Below are 24340 nucleotides of genomic sequence, written 5' to 3' on the forward strand. Positions count from 1 at the left end.
CTACAAATATTGATTCTTCTAGATGACTGATATACATTTAAGGGGTTGACTTCTCTTAACAAATGTTTCTCTTAATAGAGAATCAAATGATTAAGGGACATAAGTATCTACTATTTATGTCACATAGGCCCGGCCCTCAAGGGGCTGCAAAGTGAGCGACGACGTCGGGCCTCCAAATTTTGGAGGCCTCTACTCAAAATTTTGAGGTCGTATGATAATATTCATATATTGTTAGTATTTATAAAATAGTAGATATAGTCAATAGATTAATTTTAAGACATTATAATAATAGTTATATATTATCGATGTTAATTTTGAGACCCTATAATAATTACAAGATTCTTAATTAGGAATTTTCTCACCTCCCTACCAAATTATCTTCATAAGCATGAGTCATGGAATCGAATTCATGACCATGTATTTAAGGGGACGAAAACTCTTATTACTTGAACCAATTCATTGTTGAATGTTTCTTATAATGTTACTTATAATTTAAATAAATGATAATTCTTTTTAATTTTTTAACATTTTTTTATATAGGGTCCAATTTTAATTTTTAAGCCGGGCCTCAAATAGTGGGGACCGGCCCCGATGTCGCACTATGTTGGTAATAACTCATAATTTTAGTATGGTAAAAAAATTGAATTTTTGTTCTCAATTAACCCTTTTGGAAGGATTTCTTTTTTACCTTTATAACTTGATAACTTGATAACCCAACTCAATTGAATTTTGATATTTATCTATTTTGCTATTATAGAAATTTTTTGAGCAAAAAGCAAAAAAGTGTGTACAAAAGAAAAATGAGAGATTAAAGGACATCACATCAAGATAATAAACCAAGATAATAAAATTAAAACATTGATGCATAAGTGACCCACTCAGCACTCTTGATAATGTTTAATAGTGGAAGCTTACATGCAAAGTCACTGTATATGTGACCACTGATTATAACCAGTAGTGCCACCCCCTTTGTATGAGTGAAAAGCATATGTCTCCAAATTATTACTAAATTATTTTGTGAGTGTGGGTTTGTACAAACAAGTATATTATTCAATACTCTTCAGTCTCTTACATGATATGATGAACACTTTGGAGGCCATTGAGACATCTTCACTGTTAATTTAAGCTATGATTCAATTTGTGGAATGAGGTTCAAGACTAGAGGAGTGCTTATATAGGCACAAACACGGACTTGACACGCATATAAACTTAAAATAAGTGATTAAAAATTATTTACAATTTAATTTTTCTTATTTATGTGTCTAAATATAATTGATTTGGGGTTGTGTTTAAAGAAGAGTTTTTCACTTTATTCAACCTAAAAAACATGACTTTGGGTTGTAAGAAATTGTTCCCTAGTTTGTAAATTGAGATTCCGTTTAAATTTTGGACCAAATACTCTAATTTTTGTTGATCTAACCTTTTCTTGATAAAATCTTAGATATTTAGAGTTTGTTTGATATATTGATATTTGTAGGTAAAATTCATTCAATTTTTTTTTTGGGATACAAGGGTGCCTAAAATTACTATTTGACTTTGAATTTTGTCTACATGATACTAGTATATCCAATCAAAATTTGAGGTACTAGAGTGTTTACATTTTTTTTAGGCTAAATTGCACTTTTGGCCCCTTAAGTTTTAGAAAGTTGTGATTTTGGTCCCCTATATTTCAAAATAGCACTTTTGGCCCCCTAAGTTTCAGGAAGTTGCAATTTTGACCCCCTATGTTTCAAAATAGCACTTTTGGCCCCCTAAATTTCAAAAAGTTGCTATTTTGGCCTCCTATGTTTCAAAATAGCAATTTTGACCCCCTATGTTTACCCCTTTTGCAAAATGAAAGTTCAAGACACTTTTCTAAATGGAAGTTCAAGACACTTTTCTAAATCAAAATGACATAACAAATCAAGTCATTACATATATGAAGTCATTACATAATTAAAAAGACATAACAAAAAGCACGAAGAGTTTTCAATTTCCATTGTTTCCTATTTTTGGATTTGGAATTAGGTTTTTTTTTTTACGTATAGTGAAAAATCCTTTTGAATAAACGTCACGAAATATTTGGTTAATTCTTTAGGATTTGAGATTATATATGTGTGTTAGTGAAAGAATATTTGGTTAATGCACGTTTACTAGTAATTAGTACCAATGCCATCAATATGTATATTGCCATGCACGTTTTATACAAATTATCAAAGGAAGAAAATCTATAGTGATAAATAAACTATTCATCCCAAGTCCTTTGCCCTACAATTCAAAGACTACTAGTACTACACTGCAATAGAAATGGACCCCATAAATAATAGATGAAACTATATGCCACTGCCAACACCGACACATGTAAACCAATTCCTGTTTTTAAATGAAAAAATAATTCCAGGGATTAAGATTCATAATTAAATGCAAATGATGGAGATGCTCCAATGCAAGTCCAAGAGAAGCTTCTTTATAAAAATAAATCAAGGCAGTGATAATATGAAGTCGGGACCCGGATTCCGCCTTTTTGGTGCAGTCATGCATTCAAATCATCTATAGCCGTCTGATCAAGATCAGACGGTTATGATTTAAAAACTTATTTATTGACTGCATTTATTTAAGCTGTCCGATTACGATCGAACAGCTATAAAACAACTGCATGGAAAAGTGACTGCATCAGATCCAATTCCGTCAGTTTCTGAAATCTCAAGTACTAGTGGACAACTTGTTTCGCATGCAAACACAATATTGGATTGGACATCTTGTTTAGTCCTAGAGTACTATAGGTAAAGTATCTCATTTTATAATTCAATATTCTTAATTGTATTTGTACTTCTAATAGGAATAGTCAAATCCATAAAAGAATCTGTACATTAACTTTTGAAAAGCAAGTGAAACTATAAATCCTGAGAAATTATTAAAAAAATAAGTTTTCACGATTGATTAAAAATAAGATCTTCTTAGAGTACATAAAGAGTGTCATCTTTTATTTTATAAGTCGATTTTATAAAAATAAGTTAGATCTAATAGAAAATTCTAATATGTATGGTACAGAGTCTACTGTTTCAGACCTCTACCATTTATAATCATGCACTAAATTTAATAGTGCTGCTGAGTGTGACCGTGAGGGATGTATTGGAAACCAAAGAGAGATGATTCTCTCCGTTAACATCAGGGTAAATTTTATTTTTCACCCTTGATTTGGAAAGAGAGAGAAGGGAGAAAAGAAAAATAGGTGAATTTAAGGGTGGTGATTAGCAAAATTGAGGAATATGAGGAAAAACAAATTGAGATAATCGACTCTCGAAACAAAGTACCACAATTATTGAATGAAATAATTTTTAATTAAACTTTATTATATATCGACCTCTAAAGTAAATTCTCTGCTACAAATATTATGTGAATATGTACCGGTACATTTATTGAGATTGACAATTCTGATTGATTTATAAATAACATTTATTAATTTTTTATATTAAATATTATTTATGGATCAACTACAATCATCCACCTAACCCGCGTACCGATACATATTCTTATTGTTTTTTTGCCGATACATATTCACATATGTACAAAAGTTTCACCTAAACAAAATTGAGTAGAAACAAAAGTTTCACCTAAACAAAATTGAGTAGAAACAAAAGTTTCACCTAATCCAGATCATCACTACCTCATCCAATCCAATGGCTTAAAACCCGTCCACTCAAAGAAACACTTATCTACTAACAACGGCCAATAACATTCCACGTGTCCACCAGATAAAGCCTTATTAACCCACCCAATCCAACGGACATTACTCTCATTCCATTTCCCTCCACTCTCAACTCCTCACCGGCGCAACCACCACAACTATCTCCGACCACCGTCAATCTCCAAACACACTCACCGAATCGAATGCTTCCAAATCGTAATCAGATTTATTCAAAAACCACAAAATCGAACGATTCGAAGTGAGCGAGCGAGTTGATGGCTGATTCAGATAACGAGTCAGGAGGAGCACCGAACGCCGGTAACAGCGAGTTATCACCACGAGAACAAGATCGATTCCTACCGATAGCGAACGTAAGCAGAATAATGAAAAAAGCGTTACCTGCAAATGCGAAGATCTCGAAAGACGCGAAGGAAACAGTTCAGGAATGTGTATCGGAGTTCATCAGTTTCATCACCGGTGAAGCTTCCGATAAGTGTCAGAGAGAGAAACGAAAGACGATCAACGGTGACGATCTACTTTGGGCGATGACTACGTTAGGTTTTGAAGAGTATGTTGAACCGTTGAAGATTTATCTTCAACGATTCAGAGAGATCGAAGGTGAAAAAACCGTTGCTGCACGTGATAAAGACGTTGCTCCTTCTTCTTCATCATCTTCTGTTTTCGATTACGGTGCTCCTCCTCAGGTTGGAATGATCATGCATCATCAGCAAGAACATCAGCAGCATCAGGGACACGTGTACGGTTCTGGTGGTTTTCATCAAGTGCCAGGTGGACCTGGTTATCCTAATGCTGGATCTAATGCGGGTAGACCCAGGTAGATTTGGTGTGGAGAAGGATTTTAGTGTTAATTAATGAAGAGTCTTGGACTCATAATTGTGATTAATTAATTTGAGTATTATTATTAATTAAGGTAAAGTGGGAATTGTAGTTATTTTAATTTGTTTTGATTAGTGATTGGCAGACACACTAACTAACACATGGAGACTAGCTCAGTCATATGAAGCAGAAAGTGGGTTAGTAGTTGTATTGCAAAATGTTGTTGTAAATTAATAGTGATTTCTTTGCTTTTTGTATGTTAAATATTTCTTTTTATTGTTAAAATGTTAATTAATTGTATATCAAGTTATCAATTAATTATATACTATCATTGACAATGCTGATTATTCTTTGTACTAAGAGTCTAGTTGTGAAACTCACATACATACATAATAGTGAAATATCAAATACCTATGGAATTTTAAAATTTGCCAAATACCGTTATGAAATTTGGAAATAGGTAAATACTTCCTGAATTTGTAAAACGTCAATCAAATTATCCCTGCTCCATTTACTCCGTCTATTTTGATGACGTGACGGTTAACTGCATACGTGACACCTGCCAACGTAGTGTCACGTCACTGGGGTAATTGATTGGATACACATCACAAAAATTTTAGTCAATTATCCCCTGTGACGTGTATCCTCGACCTTTTACTGGATTAAAACAATTTTTTTGGAAAGACCGGATTAAAACAGTTTCTTTGGAAAGAAAGAAAGTACTAAAACAAACATGATTAAAAACATACAATACTTTCAATCGGAAAAACATACAGTACTTCCAAGTTCCTATGTATTTTTTTTAGTAATAGGAATATAGGATGTTGAACCATCAACCATGCATATGGGGAACATATTCAAAGTTTGCTTTCTATGTGTTAGGCAAAAGACTATATATTCAGCTCTTGTTGCTTGAAAGTTTTGTCCCGGGCATTTCCTTCCTTTGAACATCAGTAGACAGTACTAGATATAGATAACCCAAATCCCAATATTGAAGAAGGGATGTGTTATGTGTACTGATGTTCATATCATGGATTGGAGGCATAAACACTAATCAAATTCGTCACCCTAGTTAATTTATCCCCTTCATTAGAATTAATTTACTAATGTCATAATTCATAAAGCAACAAACTCAGTGGTAAAAAGCTTTTAGTACTTTAAATAAGTGGTCAGAAGTTTGATTCTTAACTCTTAATTATGTTAACAGAGGCGAGAGGTAAATCATGACCCATTCAAAAAATATAAAATTATTTAAATATTCTTAGTATTTTTGTAAAACTATATGTTTATACTATAAAATTAAAGAATTCAATAAGTAGTAGTTTAATGGATAATTAACGAGCTACTTATAATTTGCAAGGTTGTGGGTTCAATTCTTGCAAACTGGGTTTTTGCATTTTGTTTTTTTATAAATAAAGTATAAACCTTAAAATAATTTTTAAACAAAATTTCAAATATAATTATATTTTATTTCAATTTTAAATATGTTTGAAAATAAATATAATTTTATAATAATTTAAAGATATAAAGGCATACTATTCCTAACACATTTATTTCTATCATAAAGTTTTATCTATAAACATAGTCTCCAATTGTGGTGTATTCGTTTGTAGTGAGTAGGGCATCTTTTTCGTTAACCACTTCGCATATGCTTTATTGAAAGGTCTCCATTCCTACGACAGTTTTGTCAACGAATGTGTCCGAACTTACACACTCGCACAATTATGAGGTTCCAACCTAATAATATCAATATTTGTCAGTTGAATTTATCAACTTTCATTCATTATCTTAAATCATTTAGATTTATTACAAGATAAATGAAAAAAAATAAAATTAGTTTCTTAAAAAAAAACATTCTTAAAGTAGTAAAAAAAATATCATCTCTACATTTCTCAGTTAGTGATGACTAATATCCATCCTGAAACTTGTGAGACATATAAGATAAAAATGAACCATAAATTAAATCATTGACCACATGCTTTCGGAGACCAAGACGGTAAATTCGTTAAAAATATCTTCTCTAAAATAAAAATGTTAAAGCTATTTTTTAATACTTAAATAAATAATTTGTCAAAAAAAGAAAAATACTTAAATAAATAATGAAAAAACAATACTAGTTTGAAAGAGGAACACGTCCTTCTTCTCTTCTTACAGTTCCTCATCTTCATCTTACCCTCCCAAACTACCATCTATCCATTCACTAAAAATCAAACCTTTCTTCAAAGTTTCAATCTTTAACCATGGCAAGTTCAACCCTTTTCTCTTCTGTAGCTATAGCATCTCTCACTCTCTCAAAAAACCCACTTCAATCATCTTTTCTTCATTCCTCACCAAACCCTTCTTCTCTTCTTACTCTTAACGTTCTTCCAAAGAAACTCACAAAATCCAACAAACTAAGAACCCTAATTGTTGCAAAATCCAATGACAGTGATTCAGCTGATGCTGGTGACCGTTTAATTTCAGCTCTTTGTTACTTTTACCCTTTTTTTGATGGTGTTCAATATGGAAAATTTGTAATCACTCAATTTTATCCTATTCAAGCTATTATTCAACCATTGATTCCTGCAATTAGGGTTTTTAAAAGTTTCCCCTTTAATGGGTTTCTTGTGTTTTTAACACTTTACTTTTTTGTTGTCAGAAACCCTAATTTCAGTAGATATGTGAGGTTCAATACAATGCAAGCTATTGTTCTTGATGTGCTGTTGATTTTTCCTGATCTTTTGGAAAGAGGGTTTAATCCAACGGGTGGAATAGGATTGGATTTGTTGATGAGTTTGGATAGCACTGTGTTTTTGTTCTTGTTGGTGTGTTTGATTTATGGTTCTTCTTCTTGCATTATCGGTCAATTGCCTAGATTACCTATTGTTGCTGATGCTGCTGATAGGCAAGTTATGTGAATGTAGTTTTTATTTGTAATTGTATAGAAACTTATTTGGTAGTGGAAAAAAGATTGCTTTTTCACTTAATTATTAGCAATCCTAGAATGTTGTAAGGAAACAGATTTTATTTGTTTCATATATTTATGTGCTGTTATGATTTTCAAATTCAGAAATTTCTTGGTCTGGCTTTATTTTTTGATGAATTTGAGATGCTAAGAAACTTTTCCATTTTTGATTACGTTGTTGTTAATTGAATAGAACTTACGATTTTAGTTCTTATTACATACATTGTTGCCTTTGTAGTTTGAGGTATACTTTTGGATTGTTTTTCGAGAACACTAAGGAACTTGAGGCCTGTTGCGGTTGGATGTGGTTTGCAATCACTGCAGTGGTATTTGTAGATTTTTCTGTAATTTTCAAACATACTGCAATTGCCATGTGATGCATAAGTTGTGAATTGTGTTCATATCAATTTTAGATGCCATTTTTTATGGAAGCTTGAAACCAAAATGTTAGGTTTGTTAGTTATTTACTTGCATCTTGTTTCTGTTGAAACCAAAGACTTGTGTGAAATCTAATGTGGTAAGTTCACATACTGCGTGAATGCACGATAACTTTGCAGCAGAGAAATTGGTTAATAGTAAGACACTAATACTAGATAGTGTTAATGCTTGGAGTTGGCTAGGACAACTCTATAGGTGTTTCATTGATCTTCATTGTGATGTTTGGATGTACATGTCCGTCCATGTCTCATGGTAATTGTGTGTTGGATGAATAGAGAAACTGCGTCATCAATGTGCGTCAAATAAGAAGCTACTATTAGACGCTTCTTCACGATAAGAAGATCAATTAACGTGATGCCAAACATAGGCTAAATCTCAACACATTCGGGATCTAGTTGCAAAATTTAAAAGCTAAATTAAATCCTCGCTCTAATATGGAGCTACTGAACTTGCCTTGTTTCAACTAAAGCATACTGGATAAAAATTAATCACAGCACCTTCCATATCAAGTATCAACAATTAAAATATTTTAAGGAATTAATTCTAGACACAATATCAATGTGTATGATATAATAATTTTTTTGTAAACCAATGTATCATCCGTGGAATTAAAAACATTTGGTAGGAAAATCGCATTTTATAGGTAGAGGTGAGGTTCGAACCCCAAACACTCTACTTATTCATGTTAATGTGAAATTTGAACTTTGATATTAACTCTGTGGGTAAAAAGTAACTGATTTCTCCTCTGATACATGAACTAGTGATCCTTGTTTTATTTTATCTAACATACGCTTTGGATAAAAAAATCAGTTAAGCACTTTTAGGAGTTATCAGTTAAGCACTTTTAGAGGAAAAAAAGATCCACTATTAGAGGAATTAGTTCAAGTTCAAAACCAATATCCTTAATATCTCTTCTTCTTTGCGTACTAACTACTAAAGACAGAGAATCTCTCTCAAACATTTTGTTGCTTCCACAAAAAACAACAATGGCATCCTCCTGTCAAGCTAAAAGAAGAAGAAAAACAATGCTTGCTGATTTATATTTGCCAGATGAGTGTTGGGAATATGTCATCACTTTCCTCATCGATCACAATCGTTGTTTGGAATCTCTCTCCGTCGTCTCCAAACAGTTCCACACTATCACTAACAGTCTCCGATTCTCTCACAATCTGTGATCAAACCCTCCCTTTTCTTCATATTCTCTACCACAGGTTCACCAACCTCATCTCCCTCAACCTCTCGCGCTTAAGTAGTAGCCTCACTAACCTCACCTCCCTCAACCTCTCTTGTTTCCCATTGAAACTAACATCACTCAATCTATCAAATCAACCCGGTATTCTTGCAAATGAGTTGAGATCTTTTTCCAAAAAGATTACAACTTTAACCTCTCTCACTTGTTCCAACATGAGCAGTATCAATAGCACTGACATTTTCGTTATCTCTAACTGTTTTCCTTTACTCGAAGTCCTCGACCTCAGTTACCCACACCACTGGGAACACCACGAGGTAGAGCCTCTTTTACTGACACTTTTTTAATTTCGCAAGGTTAATCTCTCTCGTCATCGTTACATTGACTCATCGTTACATTGACGACAAATTGATTTTCCACTTGTTCAAAAATTGTAAGTTTCTTGAAGAGGCTATCATGTTGACCTGTTTTGGCATTACTTTAGATGGTATTGCTTCTGCTCTATGTGAGAGGCCAACGTTGAGGTCTTTATCCTTTTCCAATGCTTACTTTGTAACTTCCATTACTTCCCATTTCAATGCCTCAATGGTGAGTTCAAAGTCATTGACTTGTCTTGATTTGACTTGTTCGATTATTTCTGATGAATTGCTCTTCTCTATTGCAAACAAAAGTATTCCTTTAACGAGACTTGTTCTCCAAGAATGCACCGGCTCTAGTTGTTCTGGAATCTTTTATTTGTTGTTCAAGTGTCAACATTTCCAACATTTGGATCTTCAAAATGCTGTTTTTCTACTGATAAAGATGTTGTGGAGTTGTCTTTGTTTCTGGGTGATTTGGTATCTATAAACTTGACTCATTGTTTGTTGCTCACAGTATCTGCCTTCTTTGCACTCATTAAGAGCTGTCCTTCACTCAGTGATATCAAAATGGAAAACACAAGTATTGGGAATAAGATCTAGAGTATAGAGAGTTCTAAATCTTCGATGGATTTTACTCCACGCCCTCAATTAAAGTATCTCCGTTTGGCTCACAATCAATGGTTAACAGATGAAAACATCATAATGTTTGCTTCCATTTCCCCAAATTTACAGCTGCTCGATTTGAGCAATTGCTGGCGCATAAAAGAAGGTATTGCCCAAGTTTTAAGTATGTGCTGTAACATTAGACATTTGAACTTATCCCGCTGTTCAAGAGTGAAGCTACTTGAAATAAACTTTGAAGTTCCGAAACTGGAGGTGTTGAACTTATCATATACAAATGTTGATGACGAAACACTTTATATGATCTCAAAGAGTTTCCGTGGGCTATTGCAACTATCACTGAAATGTTGTACTGATGTCACAGAAATGGGAGTGAAGCATGTGCTAGAAAACTGCAGGCAACTCAGATTGATCAAGTAAGATGATTGTCATAAAGTGCTTTTCAGTCACATCATGGATGCCTTATTTGCTAACATTCTTAAAGTGTTGTGGTGAAGTTTGAAAGTTTTTGTTTTCAGATTTTCTTCTCTTTGAACCAACTTATGTTATTTGTTGATATTTTCTGGTAAGTTTCAAACACACTGCATTTGTTATGTGGTGGCAACAATATTGCAGCTGCATCAATTGATATACGAATCTATCATTTTAAGTAAAACAAATCTCATGCAATTACTCCCAAATTTATAGTTCTACATTTTCTCCATTAATTTGAGGTTCTTAAAAAAAACTTGAAAAGAACCTTTTTACTATTATTAATTATCCAAATGAGTTTTAAGTAGAGAATTTAATAATATAAACTGGTGGTTTCAAGAAGCTTGAAACCAAAATGTTATGCTTGATAGTTTACTTTCTCCGGACACAAATATAAGGCAAAATACATTTTTTAGATTTACTGAGTAATGAATGTATCTGGCTAGATACATTCATTATTCAGTAAATCTAAAAAATGTATTTTGCCTTATATTTGTGTCCGAAGAGAGTATTGTATAAGAGGGAAATTTAATACTCAATAACCTTAGGCAAGAGAAGAGGACTCTTGAAAATTCGATGTGAAATCACCATGCATTTAGTCATTAACTAATTCTAATTGCAATATTTAAAAGCTAAATTATAGGTGGCTACTTTTCCCTAGGTAAGTTTTCTTCACTTTCTTATGTACTGTATTAATTTATTACTAACCTATCTTTTCATGTTTTGTATGGGGATATTCTCCTAGACATTCATTCATATTCAATGCATAGGAATAAAATGACACTTTTACCTTTTTTATATTATTATCATGTTTTAGGTACAAAATTTCCAGGTGATTAATCTCCACTATCCATGAAGCACATACTAAAGTATATTTTCCACTCTAACCTAATAAGCCGTGAGGAAAAAATAACACCACCACTCCAAAAAAACCTCCATCGAAACCCACCACCACAACACCAAGATCACACAGAGACCTTCGGATTCGCGCCGAACCACCACATCCACCGAAAAACAACGACCCAAAAAAGAGCCCAACAACACCAGGATCCGAACTAGAAGGGCCCAGATCCGCAGCAACCACCTTCGTTTTCCGGCGCAGAGAGGAACAGAAACACGAGAAACAAAAAGCTCGGTGATCGACGGCGGTTGAGTGAAAGGGCGTTGGGGAACGTGGTGGTGTGGAGAATCCCTCAAAAACCTTAACTTGTCATCATTTTCTTGACTTAACCTAACCTTAACGTGGTGGTGTGGAGAATCCCTCAAAGACACAGAATCTCTCTCAAACAATTTGTTGGCAGGCAAAGAAAAGGTGATCCTTGTCTTTTTTTATCAGTAGTTTAGTAACCTCTTTTTGCAGTTTTTTTATTTTCTTTTAGGTCTTGTGAGTACTCCTCCTACTTCATGTTACAAATAAGCTAGTTTATTGCTTATTATATTAGCTTATCAACTTGTTTCATAAAATTAGATGTGTTTGCTATACCCATGTTTTTTTTTGGTTGAGATTCATATTTAGGAATGGAAGGAGCAAAAAGTTGTTCTTTTTCTTATAGTAATAGTGATAAGAAGGGTAGGTGATTATTCTATTCTTTCCTTAACTTTTCAAACAATTTGTTGCTTACAGAAAACAACAACAATGTCATCGTCCAGTCAACCAAATAGAAGAAGAAAAACATCAGTTGCTGCTGCTGATTTATATTTTCCTGTTGACTGTTGGGAATGTATCATCACTTTCCTCAAAGATGATAATCGCTGTTTGGAATCTCTCTCCCTCGTCTCCAAAGAGCTTCACACTATCACCAACAGTCTCCGATTCTCTCTCACAATCTGTGATCAAACCATCCCTTTTCTTCCTTTTCTCTACCGCAGGTTCACCAACCTCACCTCCCTCAACCTCTCGCGCTTAAGCAGTAGCCTCAGTAACCTCAACAGGCTTCTCCGCCAAATCTCTCGTTTCCGATTGAAACTAACATCACTCAATCTATCAAATCAAGAAGGTATTCCCACAAATGGGTTGCTAGCTTTTTCCAAAAAGATTACAACTCTGACCTCTCTCATTTGTTCCCATATGAGATGTATCTATCGCACTGAAATTTTCCTCATTGCCAATTGTTTCCCTTTACTCGAAGTCCTTGACATCAGTGACCCAGTGTCCTTCAAAGATAATCAGGAGGTAGAGAATCTTTCATTCACACTTTTTAAACTCCGCAAGGTTAATCTCTCTGGTCTGGATGGCATTGCCAAATTGCTTTTCCACTTGTCCAAAAATTGTCCGCTTCTCGAAGAAGTCATCCTGTTGAGATATTATGACTTAGCCTTTGATGGTGGTGGTGTTGCTTCTGCTCTCTGCGAGGCACCAAGATTGACGTCTTTATCCTTTTCCACTGGTTTCGGACTGGCATACGGTGAATCTTACATTACTTCACAATTCATTGCCTCCATAGTGAGTTTGAAGTATTTGACTTCTCTTGATTTGTTATGTTCAAAGATTTCCGATGAATTGCTCTCCTCTATTGCAAACGAAGGTCTACCTTTGATGAGACTTGTTCTCCAAAATTGCGCCCGCTATAGTTATTCTGGAATCTTTGATTTGTTATCCAAGTGTCGACATATTCGACATTTGGATCTTCAAGGTGCTGTTTTTCTGACCGATAAACATGTTGTGGATCTGTCTTTGTTTCTGGGTGATTTGGTATATATAAACTTGACTCGTTGTTCGTTACTCACAATATCAGCCTTCTTTGCACTCATTAATAGTTGTCCTTCACTTAGTGATATCAAAATGGAATACACTGGGAAAAATAGTCTAGAGAATTCCGAATCTTTGATGGATTTTACTCGCCCTCAATTAAAGTATCTCCGTTTGGCTGGCAATCCATGGTTAACAGATGAAAACATCACAATGCTTGCTTCGATTTCCCCCAATTTACAGTTGCTCGATTTGACCAATTGCCCGTGCATAGAAGAAGGTATTTCTCAAGTTTTAAGGATGTGTTGTAACATTCGACGTTTGAACTTATCCTACTGTTCAAAAGTAAAGCTACTTGAAATGAACTTTGAAGTTCCCAAATTGGAGGTGTTGAACTTGTCATATACAAATGTTGATAATGAAACACTTTATGTGATCTCAACGAGTTGCCGTGGGCTTTTGCAACTATCACTGGAAGGCTGTACTAAAGTCACAGAAATGGGATTGAAGCAAATGCTAGAAAACTTCAGGGCAACTCAGATTGAAGCATGTGTCTCGATCGTATTTTGAAGTCCATCATTGAGAAAGAAAACAAGTTGTTTTGTTCTTCATGGATGTATGGTTTGCTAGCATTATTATTATTTATTAAAGTGTTATCCTGTTGTTTTTATTTTCAGATTTACTTCTCTATGAATCAACTTATGTTATTTCGTTTTACCTGCTTAATAGCATTGTTTGCTGTGTTCTTAATCTTATATGACTTCCTAAAATCTGGAATTTAACTATCAGCAATTACATAGTCTGGCTTTAGTTTCAGTGGATTTGAGATAATAAGAAACTTCCCTTTTTATATTGTTGTTAATTGAGTAGAACTTATGCCTTTAGTTCTTATTACATTATTGGTTTTTAGTTTGACCCTCAAACTTTGAGAGCACTAAGAATCTTGTAGATTTTCTACATTATTGGTTTTTATATTGTTCGATACTGTTCATTAGGTATGTTATTTGTAGATTTTCTAGTAATTTTCAAACACACTGCATTTGTCATGTGATGCCAACAATACTGCAGCTGCATCAATTGATTTTATTAGTCCACAACGTAAAAATACAGGTTATGCATTAGGGAAGGGAGGAGACACAAGTTATTTGGAAATGTTATTACAAACTTTTCTCTATGTTTTGTATACCAATATAAAGGTTGCAACACTGTTTATCTTGTTATGGAAGCTTGAAACCAAAATGTTATGTTTGTTAGTTACTGTCATATGTATCATTATAAGTGCTACTCATTGTAACGATGGTTTCGTCGTATATTGGATGTAAATGTTGTGTGTGTTGGATCAATATAGAAAAAACTTTGGCAGCAGTGTGCGTCAAATGAGAAGCTACTATTAGAAGCTTCTTCATGATAAGAACATCAATTAATGTGATACCAAACATATACTGTTTAACTTGAGGATCAAGTTATAAAATTTAAATGCTAAAATAGGTAGCTAATTTTTCCTCCCTCCCAATAATTATCATAAACTAAATTAAACCTAGATATAGGCCAAATTAGCAAAATGTGTAAAGAGCATTCTATTTTTTAATGTGGTGACAACAATATTGCAGCTGCATCAATTGACATATGAATCCATCTATCATTTTAAGTAAAACAAATCTCATGCAATAACTCCCAAATATATAGTTCTAAATTCTCTACATTAATTTGAGGCTCTTAAAAAGAATCTTGAAATGAACCTTTTTTCTAGTGTTAATCATCCAAAATTCCAAATGAGTTTTTAGCAGAGAATTTAATAATATGAACCGGTGGTTTTAGGAAGCTTGAAAGCAAAATGTTAGGTTCGTTAGTTATTGTGCAAGGGAAATTTAATACTCAATAACCTTAGGCAAGAGGACCCTTGAAAATTCGATCTGAAATCACAATGCGTTTAGTCACGTTCTCACAAATGTTTTTTGATTCTTAGCAGTCACAAGGCCACACATTCAAACAGTTAGTTAATTTACACCGTCAGTTTAGTCATTTACTTGCATCTTCTTTCTCTTGAAAGTCCTAACCAAAGGCTTGTGTGAAATCCAATGGTAAGTTGACCCACTGCATGAATTCTCCACTATCTATGAAGCACCGAAGGCATATTTTCCACTCCTAACCTAATATTTTAAAAGGTGTCATTGATAAAAATCATTTTAAGCACTTTTAGAAGACCCTTTTTTTTAAAAGGATCATTATTAGAGGAATTAACTCGAGTTTTAGACGTGAGTGTACGATTTAACCACCTTTATAAATTGTCTACTCTGGACTAACGTTAAAAATTACCAAAAATTTTAATGACAGTTGATCATACATTTTAAAAGTAAAAGTTGACTCTCTTAAGCTATTAGGCTCGGTCTAAGTGGTGAAGGGTTTAAGTAATATGCTAGACTGGATTCGATCACCAGCTCTATTATAAACTAATTTTTTTTTTACTCTCTTTATCTTTATGACTAAAATGGTGATATGATTATTGTTAGTTTAGTGCGAGTTATATCTTTATTTTATGTTGTTGTAATTAAATCCGTATCAATTAAGTAGTTATTTCATTCTTACAAATGAAAATAACTACATTATTAATTTAAAGGAAACAAAACAAATAATTTTGTATATAAGTTTTGTATTGAAAATGATGTTTTTAATATTTTAAAAGGTTAATTACATATCTCATTTATTTTTCTAAGTAGCCCGGTTGCTAGAATTACACTCCTAAGATGGATAAATGTGATGTTGATATTCAAACACAACCCCCTAAATATATTGTTTTGTCAACTAAGTTAAATTTACTAAATATGACATCTCATTTTTTTTGTCAAGTAGTTTAGTGGCTAAACTCTCACACATTTAAATGTGAAAAAATGTGGAATCCAAAGTTGGAACCTCGACCACTTCTATAATATTCCTGATAGCTACCGAGTTACTAGACCATGACATCTCATTTTTTTTTTTGGTAGAAACTATGGCATCTCATTTTAATATGATGATAAAGGATTTATTTCAAATGCTTAATAAAAAAAGGATTTATTTCAATACAATGTTCCAGCATTTATTTATTTCGTCTTCTTTAATCTTTAGTAAAAGAATCAAACTTCCGGTCTTCCTGGCGTAGTAAGTACCTTAACCCCCAAATCGACATAACCTAACCCTAACTCCAAATCAATATAACAATGTTCTTGACCTAATCGATGTGAAAGAAAGAGAATCTCTCTCAAACAATTTCTTGGTTGGCAAAGAAAAGGTGATCCTTGTCTTTTTTATCAGTAGTTTACTAATCCTTTATATTATTGTATTTTGATGTAGCCTTAAAATCTCGTTGTTGTTGTTGTAGTTTTTTACTTTAGGTCTTATTAGTAAATTTATCAAACACTTTAATTTCATTCTAATAGTTTTTTAACTAGCTTATCGGCTATCGGCTAGCTTATAGCTTAATTTTACCGAACAAAGCCATCTAGTTTTGTGTTTAGAGTACTTGCTGAAAAATTTGAATAAAAACTTGCAGTGCTAAAAAAAAATAATTTGTTGCTTCCAGGAAAAACAACAATGGCTTCATCCAGTCAATCAAACAGAAGAAAAACAATACTTGCTGATTTACATTTACCCCTTGAATGCTGGGAATGTATCATCAGTTTCCTCGTTGACCACAATCGCAGTTTGGAATCACTCTCCCTTGTGTCCAAACAGTTCCTCTTCATCACTAACCGTCTCCGATTCTCTTTCACAATTTGTCTTCAAACCTTCCCCTTTCTTCCTATTCTATTACGTAGATTCACCAACCTCACCTCCCTCAACCTCTCAGGCTTCCGCGGTAATCTCAATAGGCTTCTCCGCAAAATCTGTCGTTTCCCATTGAAACTTACATCACTCAATCTATCAAACCAATGCAGGATTCCTGCAAATGGGTTGCGAGCTTTTTCCAAAAAGATTACAACTTTGACCACTCTCACTTGTTCCAATACGAGTTTTATCTGTAGCACTGACATTTCCCTAATTTCCGATTGTTTCCCTTTACTTGAAGTCCTCGACCTCAGTGACCCACACTTCTGCGAATACGAGGAGGCAGAGCCTCTTTTATCCACACTTTTTAAACTCCGCAAGGTTAATCTCTCTCGTCATCATTACATTGACGACAAATTGATTTTCCAATTGTTCAAAAACTGTAAGCTTCTCGAAGAGGCTATCATGTTGTTCTGTTATCGCATAACCTTTGATGGTATTGCTTCTGCTCTCCGCCAGAGACCAGCATTGAGGTCTTTATCCTTTTCCATTACTTACGGACAAGCCAACCAGGAATACAATGAATCTTACATTACTTCACAATTCATTGCCTCCTTGGTTAGTTTGAAGTATTTGACTTGTCTTGATTTGTTATCTTCAAATATTTTCAATGAATTGCTCTTCTCTATTGCAAATGAAGGTCTACCTTTGAAGAGACTTGTTCTTCAAAATTGCGCCGGCTATACTTATTCTGGAATCTTTTATTTGTTATCCAAGTGTCAACATTGCCAACATTTAGATCTTCAAAATGCTGTTTTTCTGACTGATAAACATGTTGTGGAGCTGTCTTTATATCTGGGTGATTTGGTATCTATAAACTTGTCTCATTGTTCATTACTCACAGTATCTGCCTTCTTTGCACTCATTAAGAGTTGTCCTTCACTCAGTGATATCAAAATGGAAAACACAAGTATTGGGAAAAAGAGTCTAGAGAGTTCTAAATCTTTGATGGATTTTACTTCACGCCCTCAGTTGAAGTATCTGCATTTGGCTCACAATCCGTGGTTAACAGATGAAAACATCATAATGTTTGCTTCCATTTCCCCCAATTTACTGCTGTTTGATTTGAGTGGTTGCTGTGGCATAGGAGAAGGTGTTGCTCAAGTGTTAAGGATGTGTTGTAACATTAGACATTTGAACTTATCCCGCTGTTCAAGAGTGAAGCTACTTGAAATGAACTTTAAAGTTCCCAAATTGGAGGTGCTGAACTTATCATATACAAATGTTGATGACGAAACACTTTATATGATCTCAAAGAGTTGCCGTGGGCTATTGCAACTATCACTGAAATGTTGTATTGTTGTCACAGAAATCGGAGTGAAGCTTGTGGTAGAAAACTGCACGCAACTCAGAGAGATTGAGTGTTATGGTATCAATATAGAAGAAAGAAAACTGTTAACAATCAATTTGAGATCATTACATCGAGTAAGATGGTTGTCATAAAGTGCATACTAATATTGTTGTCTCAATTGTATTTTCAAGGTCATCATTGAAAAAGAAATCAAGTTTTTTGTTCAATGACATAAAGAAGAAATACTTCTTGCGTCATGGATGCCTTGTTTGCTAGCATTCTTAAAGTGTTATGCTGAAGGTTGGGCTCTAAAATGTAAATGTTTTTGTTTTCGGAGTCAATTATGTTATTTCGTTTCTGACAAAAATTACAATCATTAACATGTATACTTTTTGTTCCGGTTTTCTTCACTTCCTTAATAGCAACTCTAGAATGTTGTAATGTTTTGCTGTGTTCTTACTCTTATATGACTTCTCAAAATCAGGAATTTCTTAGTCTAGCTTTAATTTAGCTCGAGGGCCATTGAGGTTCTATGTGTTCATTACATGTGTTTTGTTGCAATCAATGCTGTGTTATTTGTAGATTTTCTAGTAATTTTCAAACACGCTGCATTTGTCATGTGATGCCAACAATACTTCAGCTGCATCAATTGATCTTGACGTAGTCTACAGTTTAAAATCACAGGTTATGCATTAGGGAGAGGAGGAGACAGAAGTTATTTGGAAATGTTATTACAAACTTTTCTCTATGATTTGTATACGAATATAATTTTTCTAGGTTGCAACACTGTTTGACTTGTTATGGAAGCAATCCACTGCAAAGGAATGTTATGTTTGTTAGTTATTATGCAAAGGAATGTTAGTACGCAATAACCTTAGGCAAGAGGACCCTTGTAAATTAGATATCACAATGCATTTAGTCACTTTCTTACATCTGTTTTGGATTCTGAGCATTCACGAGATCACACATTCATGCAGTTAGTTAGTTAGTTAGTTAGTTAGTTAGTTAGTTAATTTACACCGTCAGATTAGTCCTTTACTTGCATCTTCTTTCTCATGAAACGAAAGACTTGTGTGAAATCCAATGGTCTAAGTTCACGTACTGCATGAATGTGTGATAACTTGGCAGCAGAGAAATTGGTTAACAGTAAGAAGCTAATACTAGATAGTGTCAATGCTTGGAGTTGGTTGGGGCTTTGGGCTAGGACAAATCTATAGGTGTTTCATTGATCTTCACTGTGATATTGTGATGTACATGTCTATGTATCATTGTAAGTGGAGCAGAAATTGCAACCCACTGTAACCATGGTTTATGGTTTCATCGATCGTATGCATAATTCATGTTAACAATTGGGAAGAAACTAGTTATTTGGAGCAATGCAACAAAAATTAAATAAAGCTAAGAGTGTGTTAGATGAATAGAGACACCGCGGCATCAATGCGCGTCAAATGGGAAGTTACTATTAGAAGCTTCTTCATGATAAGAAGATCAATAAATGTGATTCCAAACATAGGCTAAATCTCAATACATTGGGGATCTAGTTGCAAAATTTAAAAGCTAAACTAGGTAGCTAATTTTTCCTCCTTCACAATATTTTGTTTTTTCAGGAATGAGCCTTGCTTGGTAAGTTTTCTTCACTTATGTCTTACTAACCTCTGTTTTCAAGTTTTCTCTGGGATATTCTCTTAGACATTCATTCATATTTTTGGATCAGAGTGTTGTTTTTCGAGAACACTAAGGAACTTGAGGCCCTTTGCGGTTGGATGTGGTTATTACATATGTTAGATTGCAATAACTGCAGTGGTATTTGTAGATTCTTCTGTAATTTTCAAACCTACTGCAATTGCTATTGATGCCGATGTTGTGAATTTTCGATGCCATATTATGGAAGCTTGAAACCAAAATGTTAGGTTTGTTAGTTATTGTGCAAGGGAAAGTTAATAACCTTAGGCAAGAGGATCCTTGAAAATTAGATCTCACAATGCATTTAGTCACTTTCTCACAATGCTCTTCCTGCGCTTTTTCAGTCCTAATCTCTATCTCGTATTGTGTATCCAATATTGATCAAGTAAGATGGTTGCCATAAAGTGCTTACTAATGTTGTTGCCTCGATCATATTTTCAAGTCCATCATGGATGCATTGTTTGCTAGCATTATTATTTATTAAAGTGTTATCCTGAAGTTTAAGCTCTGAAATGTAAGATGTTTTTGTTTTCAGATTTACTTCTCTATGAACCAACTCATGTTATTTCGTTTCACTTCCTTAATAGCAACTCTAGAATGTTGTAAGGAAACATTTTATTGGTTTCATATTTTGCTGTGTTCTTAATCTTATATGGCTTCTCAAAATCAGGAATTTCTTAGTCTAGCTTTAGTTTCAGTGAATTTGAGATACTAAGAAACTTCCCTTTTTATATTGTTAATTGAATAAAACTTATGCCTTTAGTTCTTATTACATTATTGGTTTTTAGTTTGAGCCTCAAAATTTGAGCTTTACTATGAGATCAGAGTGTTAATTTTTGAGAGTACTAAGAATCTTGAGGGCCATTGTGGTCTGATGTGTTCAATACTGTTCATTAGGTATGTTGTTTTGCAATCAATGCAGTGTTATTTGTAGATTTTCTGGTAATTTTCAAACACTGCATTTGTCATGTGATGCCAACAATATTTCAGCTGCATCAATTGATTTTGATGTAGTCCACAATGTAAAAATACAGATTATGCATTATAGTTTTTCTATGTTGCAACACTGTTTAACTTGTTATGGAAGCAACCTATTTGCCTCTTTAAAACTAATTGCTTCATATATAGACAGGGTTTTTTAAGGCTTGTCATATGTATTGTTGTCTTGATTAATGCATAATCAGTACTAAATGTTGGCAAGGGATAATCCCCTTCTGCTAATTTAAATCATGATTGGTTAATTTGGTTATGTCTCAGTTCTTTCTAAATACCAAGGGATTGATTCAAAGTATTTGATATAATAATAATAATAATAATGTGATTTAGTGTTTCAAATGCCTATATATGAATCTATCATTTTAAGTAAAACAAATCTCATACAAATACAATAGCTCCCTAATTTATAGTTCTGAAATTTCTAGTGTTTATCCAAATGAGTTTTAAGTAGAGAATTTATTGTATTCATTATATGTAAGCAGCGCATTTAATATGAATCGGTGGTTTTTGTATTCATTATTCATTTAATAGTAACATGCAAGGTTTGGCTTGGTGATGTAAGCTTGAGATGTTGGAGTTTGCATTTTTTTCTAGATTTTAAGTTCAAATTTTCTATTTTTCTCTTATAACAATTTTTGTGTTCATAATATAGTGCCTTTTTTCTAGATTTTAAGTTGGATTTCTATTATACTTACTTTTCTCTTATACCAAATTTTGTGTTAAGTCGGTTCATATGGAGTTTTGGTCCAGTGGGACCATAACACTCAATAAGATAAGCAGTATTATAGTATTACGTATTAAACTAGACAACGTAACAAGCTAAACTAAAAAAAAATGGATAAAGCGGCTAAACTATATGATAAGTAAGCTTCTCCATACTAGAAGAGTGCATGTCGAGCCCATGCAAAGGGTTTGGTTAAGATATGTCAGATTCCATCAAGTATATAAATGGAACTCAACCATACATGCCCTCCAATTATGTTTTTACCTTGTTTTCAATTGAAAACTCTACTAGCAGAGAATATAGGATTGGTCTTTAGATTAATAGGCCATTGGCCGGAAAAAACGAAAAAAGAAACATAGTAAATTGATATTGGATTTTATAAAGGATTTTGCCATATTATCATACCAATTGGAGCATCAAAATATTCTAAATATATACTGCTAACATTTGACTTGACAACCTAATATTATTACATATATCATGTCCAATTTTATAAAATGATCATTAACATTAAAAACTACCAAAATTCAGAAGAGAATAAAACAATAACAGAACATAAAAATAGGTACTACAAATTGCATAACCACATAATTAGTTGAACGTCCACCTTCACCATAAGGCACATAAGTGTAAGGATTAGGAGGTCCAAAAGTGTTAGGATTAGGTGGTCCATAAGTAATAGGAGCAGGAGGTGTACAACACTCAACACCACCACCAGCTGGAGGACACTTACTCTGTCCTTTCTCATGATGTGGCGGCGGCGGAGGCGGTGGAGCAGTATATATAGAGTAGCCAGAAGGTGGTGGTGGTGGAGCTCCATATGAAGGATAACCAGAAATTGGTGGTGGAGAGTATTGTTGACATGGTGGATCACAATTAGGATTCTCTAATGCATCTCCATAAGCTTCAAAATTAAAATAAGGCAATGATAAGAAAAGGGTCAAAACAACTATAAGTTGTAGTGACTTTGGTTGAAACATTTTTCTTTTTTAAGATTAAGGTTTCAATTTATTTCAATGATTTTAGTATGTGACTAAGGTTTTATAGGAAAATAGTGTTGTAGATGTTCCTGTTTTTGATGTGTAATCAGCACCTGTCTAATATAATCTTGGATCTTTCCCCTCTTATTTGTTCTGCATAAAAGGATATGATGCCACATGCCACAACATTTGTCACATTTATATTGAAGCAACACATATGGTTCCACATAATGAATAGAAAATTGTCGCATTGTCCTACTTAGCTCAGTTAATACGAACATTGTATTATATATGTAAGGGTTGAAGTTCTATCATCGGACACCTCATTTATTACCTTAAGTGTGAAATTTCTAGCTAAAAAAATTGTTACATTTATATAAGCATGTAGGGATGTTTAATGGTGAATGAATATTTATATCAACTTTTCTTATTATCCTTGTTCAGAAAAAAACTTTTCTTATTAAGGTATGTTATATATCCAATTTGTGTACTCCCAAGGAAATTGTGATACTTTGGTTAATGAATTTGATGTTAACTAATAATGTCTATATCATGAATCATGATGGACTAAATTTAGAATTATTCTGTTTTTGGACATGTCTCTGCAAATTCAAGAGAGTAATATCATTAACATTTTAATCTTACAATAAATTTTCTGTGAAATGTTGCATCTTGGATTATATATTCTCCAACTACTATTCTATCTAATAAATATCCTAAACAATGTTGATTTATTGATTTTTCCATGAATATTTATGTACATATTACTGTATTTGTACCTTTAAAAGTAGATTTTTAAATGTGTATATAATATAATGTCTTAAAATTCCCTATGCCCCAGTGCAGCAATGGTTATAAAATAAGAAAACTAACTTCATATGGTAAGGAATCATCAAGAAAGTGAAGTTGTAGGTTTTTTGTTTGGAAACTTCCATTGACACGGTTGATGAAGCGACAATTACAAGCTTGAATTTGACGAATGTGGTGCCATACATCTGGTTAGGATGTATGGCATCATATCGTTTAAAATCTACTAGATATAAAATGTTGAGATCGAGGATTTTTCAAAACAAAAACATCCTTAACATTGATAACTCTTCCATTTCAAAATGAATTTTGTTTAAAGTTTTTAAAAAATGTACGTAATAATTAGAAGAAAGATAATACAGTAGTAGTTACTAGGAGTAGTATTTTACTAAATTATCTTTATTAATTTTGGACGTATTTTCCTACCATAAATGTAAAGTTTTTTTTTTTGGTCACATCATAAATGTAAAGTTGAATATAATGTTTTGGGTTTTGAGAGTTTATTTCCCTGGCGAGCCTTCACGACAATTTATCTATGTTTTAAATTGATCAACACTTAAATATAAGAGTAAAGACTCATTTTGGTCCTCACAATTTGTTGACAGAACAATTTAGTCTCTAACAAAAATAAAATTCAAATTCATTATAACAGAGAGACTGATTTGTCCCCAATATAAAAATGTTAGAGACTAATTTAATATTTATTTTGTTAGAGACTAAATTGTCCAATCAAAAATTTGTGAGTGATCGAAATGAATCTTTACCCAACTTATAAATAGCTTGCGCGCATGATGAGAGTGTGTGAATGAGTGTGATTTATAAAAAAGTAGTAGAGTAGTA

The 24340-nt window shown here is 33.4% G+C and overlaps 5 protein-coding genes and 1 pseudogene across 7 annotated transcripts; 5 read left to right on the forward strand and 1 right to left on the reverse strand.

Moving 5' to 3' along the window:
• The first annotated feature begins 3447 nt into the window (after positions 1–3447).
• LOC123881415 (nuclear transcription factor Y subunit B-3-like) lies at positions 3448–4804 on the forward strand. Its single transcript, XM_045930098.1, has one exon. The coding sequence runs from the start codon at positions 3943–3945 to the stop codon at positions 4504–4506; it is 564 nt and encodes a 187-aa protein (XP_045786054.1). The 5' UTR covers positions 3448–3942; the 3' UTR covers positions 4507–4804.
• Positions 4805–6612: 1808 nt separating this feature from the next.
• Positions 6613–7552, forward strand: LOC123881417 (protein TIC 20-v, chloroplastic). Its single transcript, XM_045930099.1, has one exon. The coding sequence runs from the start codon at positions 6745–6747 to the stop codon at positions 7399–7401; it is 657 nt and encodes a 218-aa protein (XP_045786055.1). The 5' UTR covers positions 6613–6744; the 3' UTR covers positions 7402–7552.
• Positions 7553–8614: 1062 nt separating this feature from the next.
• Positions 8615–10918, forward strand: LOC123881416 (annotated as a pseudogene).
• A 296-nt stretch (positions 10919–11214) lies between these two features.
• LOC123923513 (F-box protein At-B-like) lies at positions 11215–14629 on the forward strand. Its single transcript, XM_045976201.1, has 2 exons — positions 11215–11838; positions 12151–14629. The coding sequence occupies exon 2, from the start codon at positions 12163–12165 to the stop codon at positions 13783–13785; it is 1623 nt and encodes a 540-aa protein (XP_045832157.1). The 5' UTR covers positions 11215–11838; positions 12151–12162; the 3' UTR covers positions 13786–14629.
• A 1543-nt stretch (positions 14630–16172) lies between these two features.
• On the forward strand, positions 16173–19242 carry LOC123881406 (SCF E3 ubiquitin ligase complex F-box protein pof2-like). Of its 3 annotated transcripts, none has more exons than XM_045930088.1 (2): positions 16173–16483; positions 16775–18753. In XM_045930088.1, the coding sequence occupies exon 2, from the start codon at positions 16786–16788 to the stop codon at positions 18460–18462; it is 1677 nt and encodes a 558-aa protein (XP_045786044.1). In that variant the 5' UTR covers positions 16173–16483; positions 16775–16785; the 3' UTR covers positions 18463–18753. The 3 variants fall into 3 exon arrangements, 2 of the variants coding, with proteins under 2 accessions (XP_045786044.1, XP_045786045.1); XR_006799459.1 differs by lacking the exon at positions 16775–18753 and adding an exon at positions 18982–19242 and having other exon boundaries at positions 16262–16483; XM_045930089.1 differs by having other exon boundaries at positions 16262–16483; positions 16745–18753.
• Positions 19243–22240: 2998 nt separating this feature from the next.
• Positions 22241–22693, reverse strand: LOC123920742 (cleavage and polyadenylation specificity factor subunit 6). Its single transcript, XM_045973044.1, has one exon. The coding sequence runs from the start codon at positions 22691–22693 to the stop codon at positions 22241–22243; it is 453 nt and encodes a 150-aa protein (XP_045829000.1).
• Between the last annotated feature and the right edge of the window lie 1647 nt (positions 22694–24340).

Source organism: Trifolium pratense, linkage group LG4 (assembly GCF_020283565.1).
Source record: "Trifolium pratense cultivar HEN17-A07 linkage group LG4, ARS_RC_1.1, whole genome shotgun sequence".
NCBI lineage: Eukaryota > Viridiplantae > Streptophyta > Magnoliopsida > Fabales > Fabaceae > Trifolium > Trifolium pratense.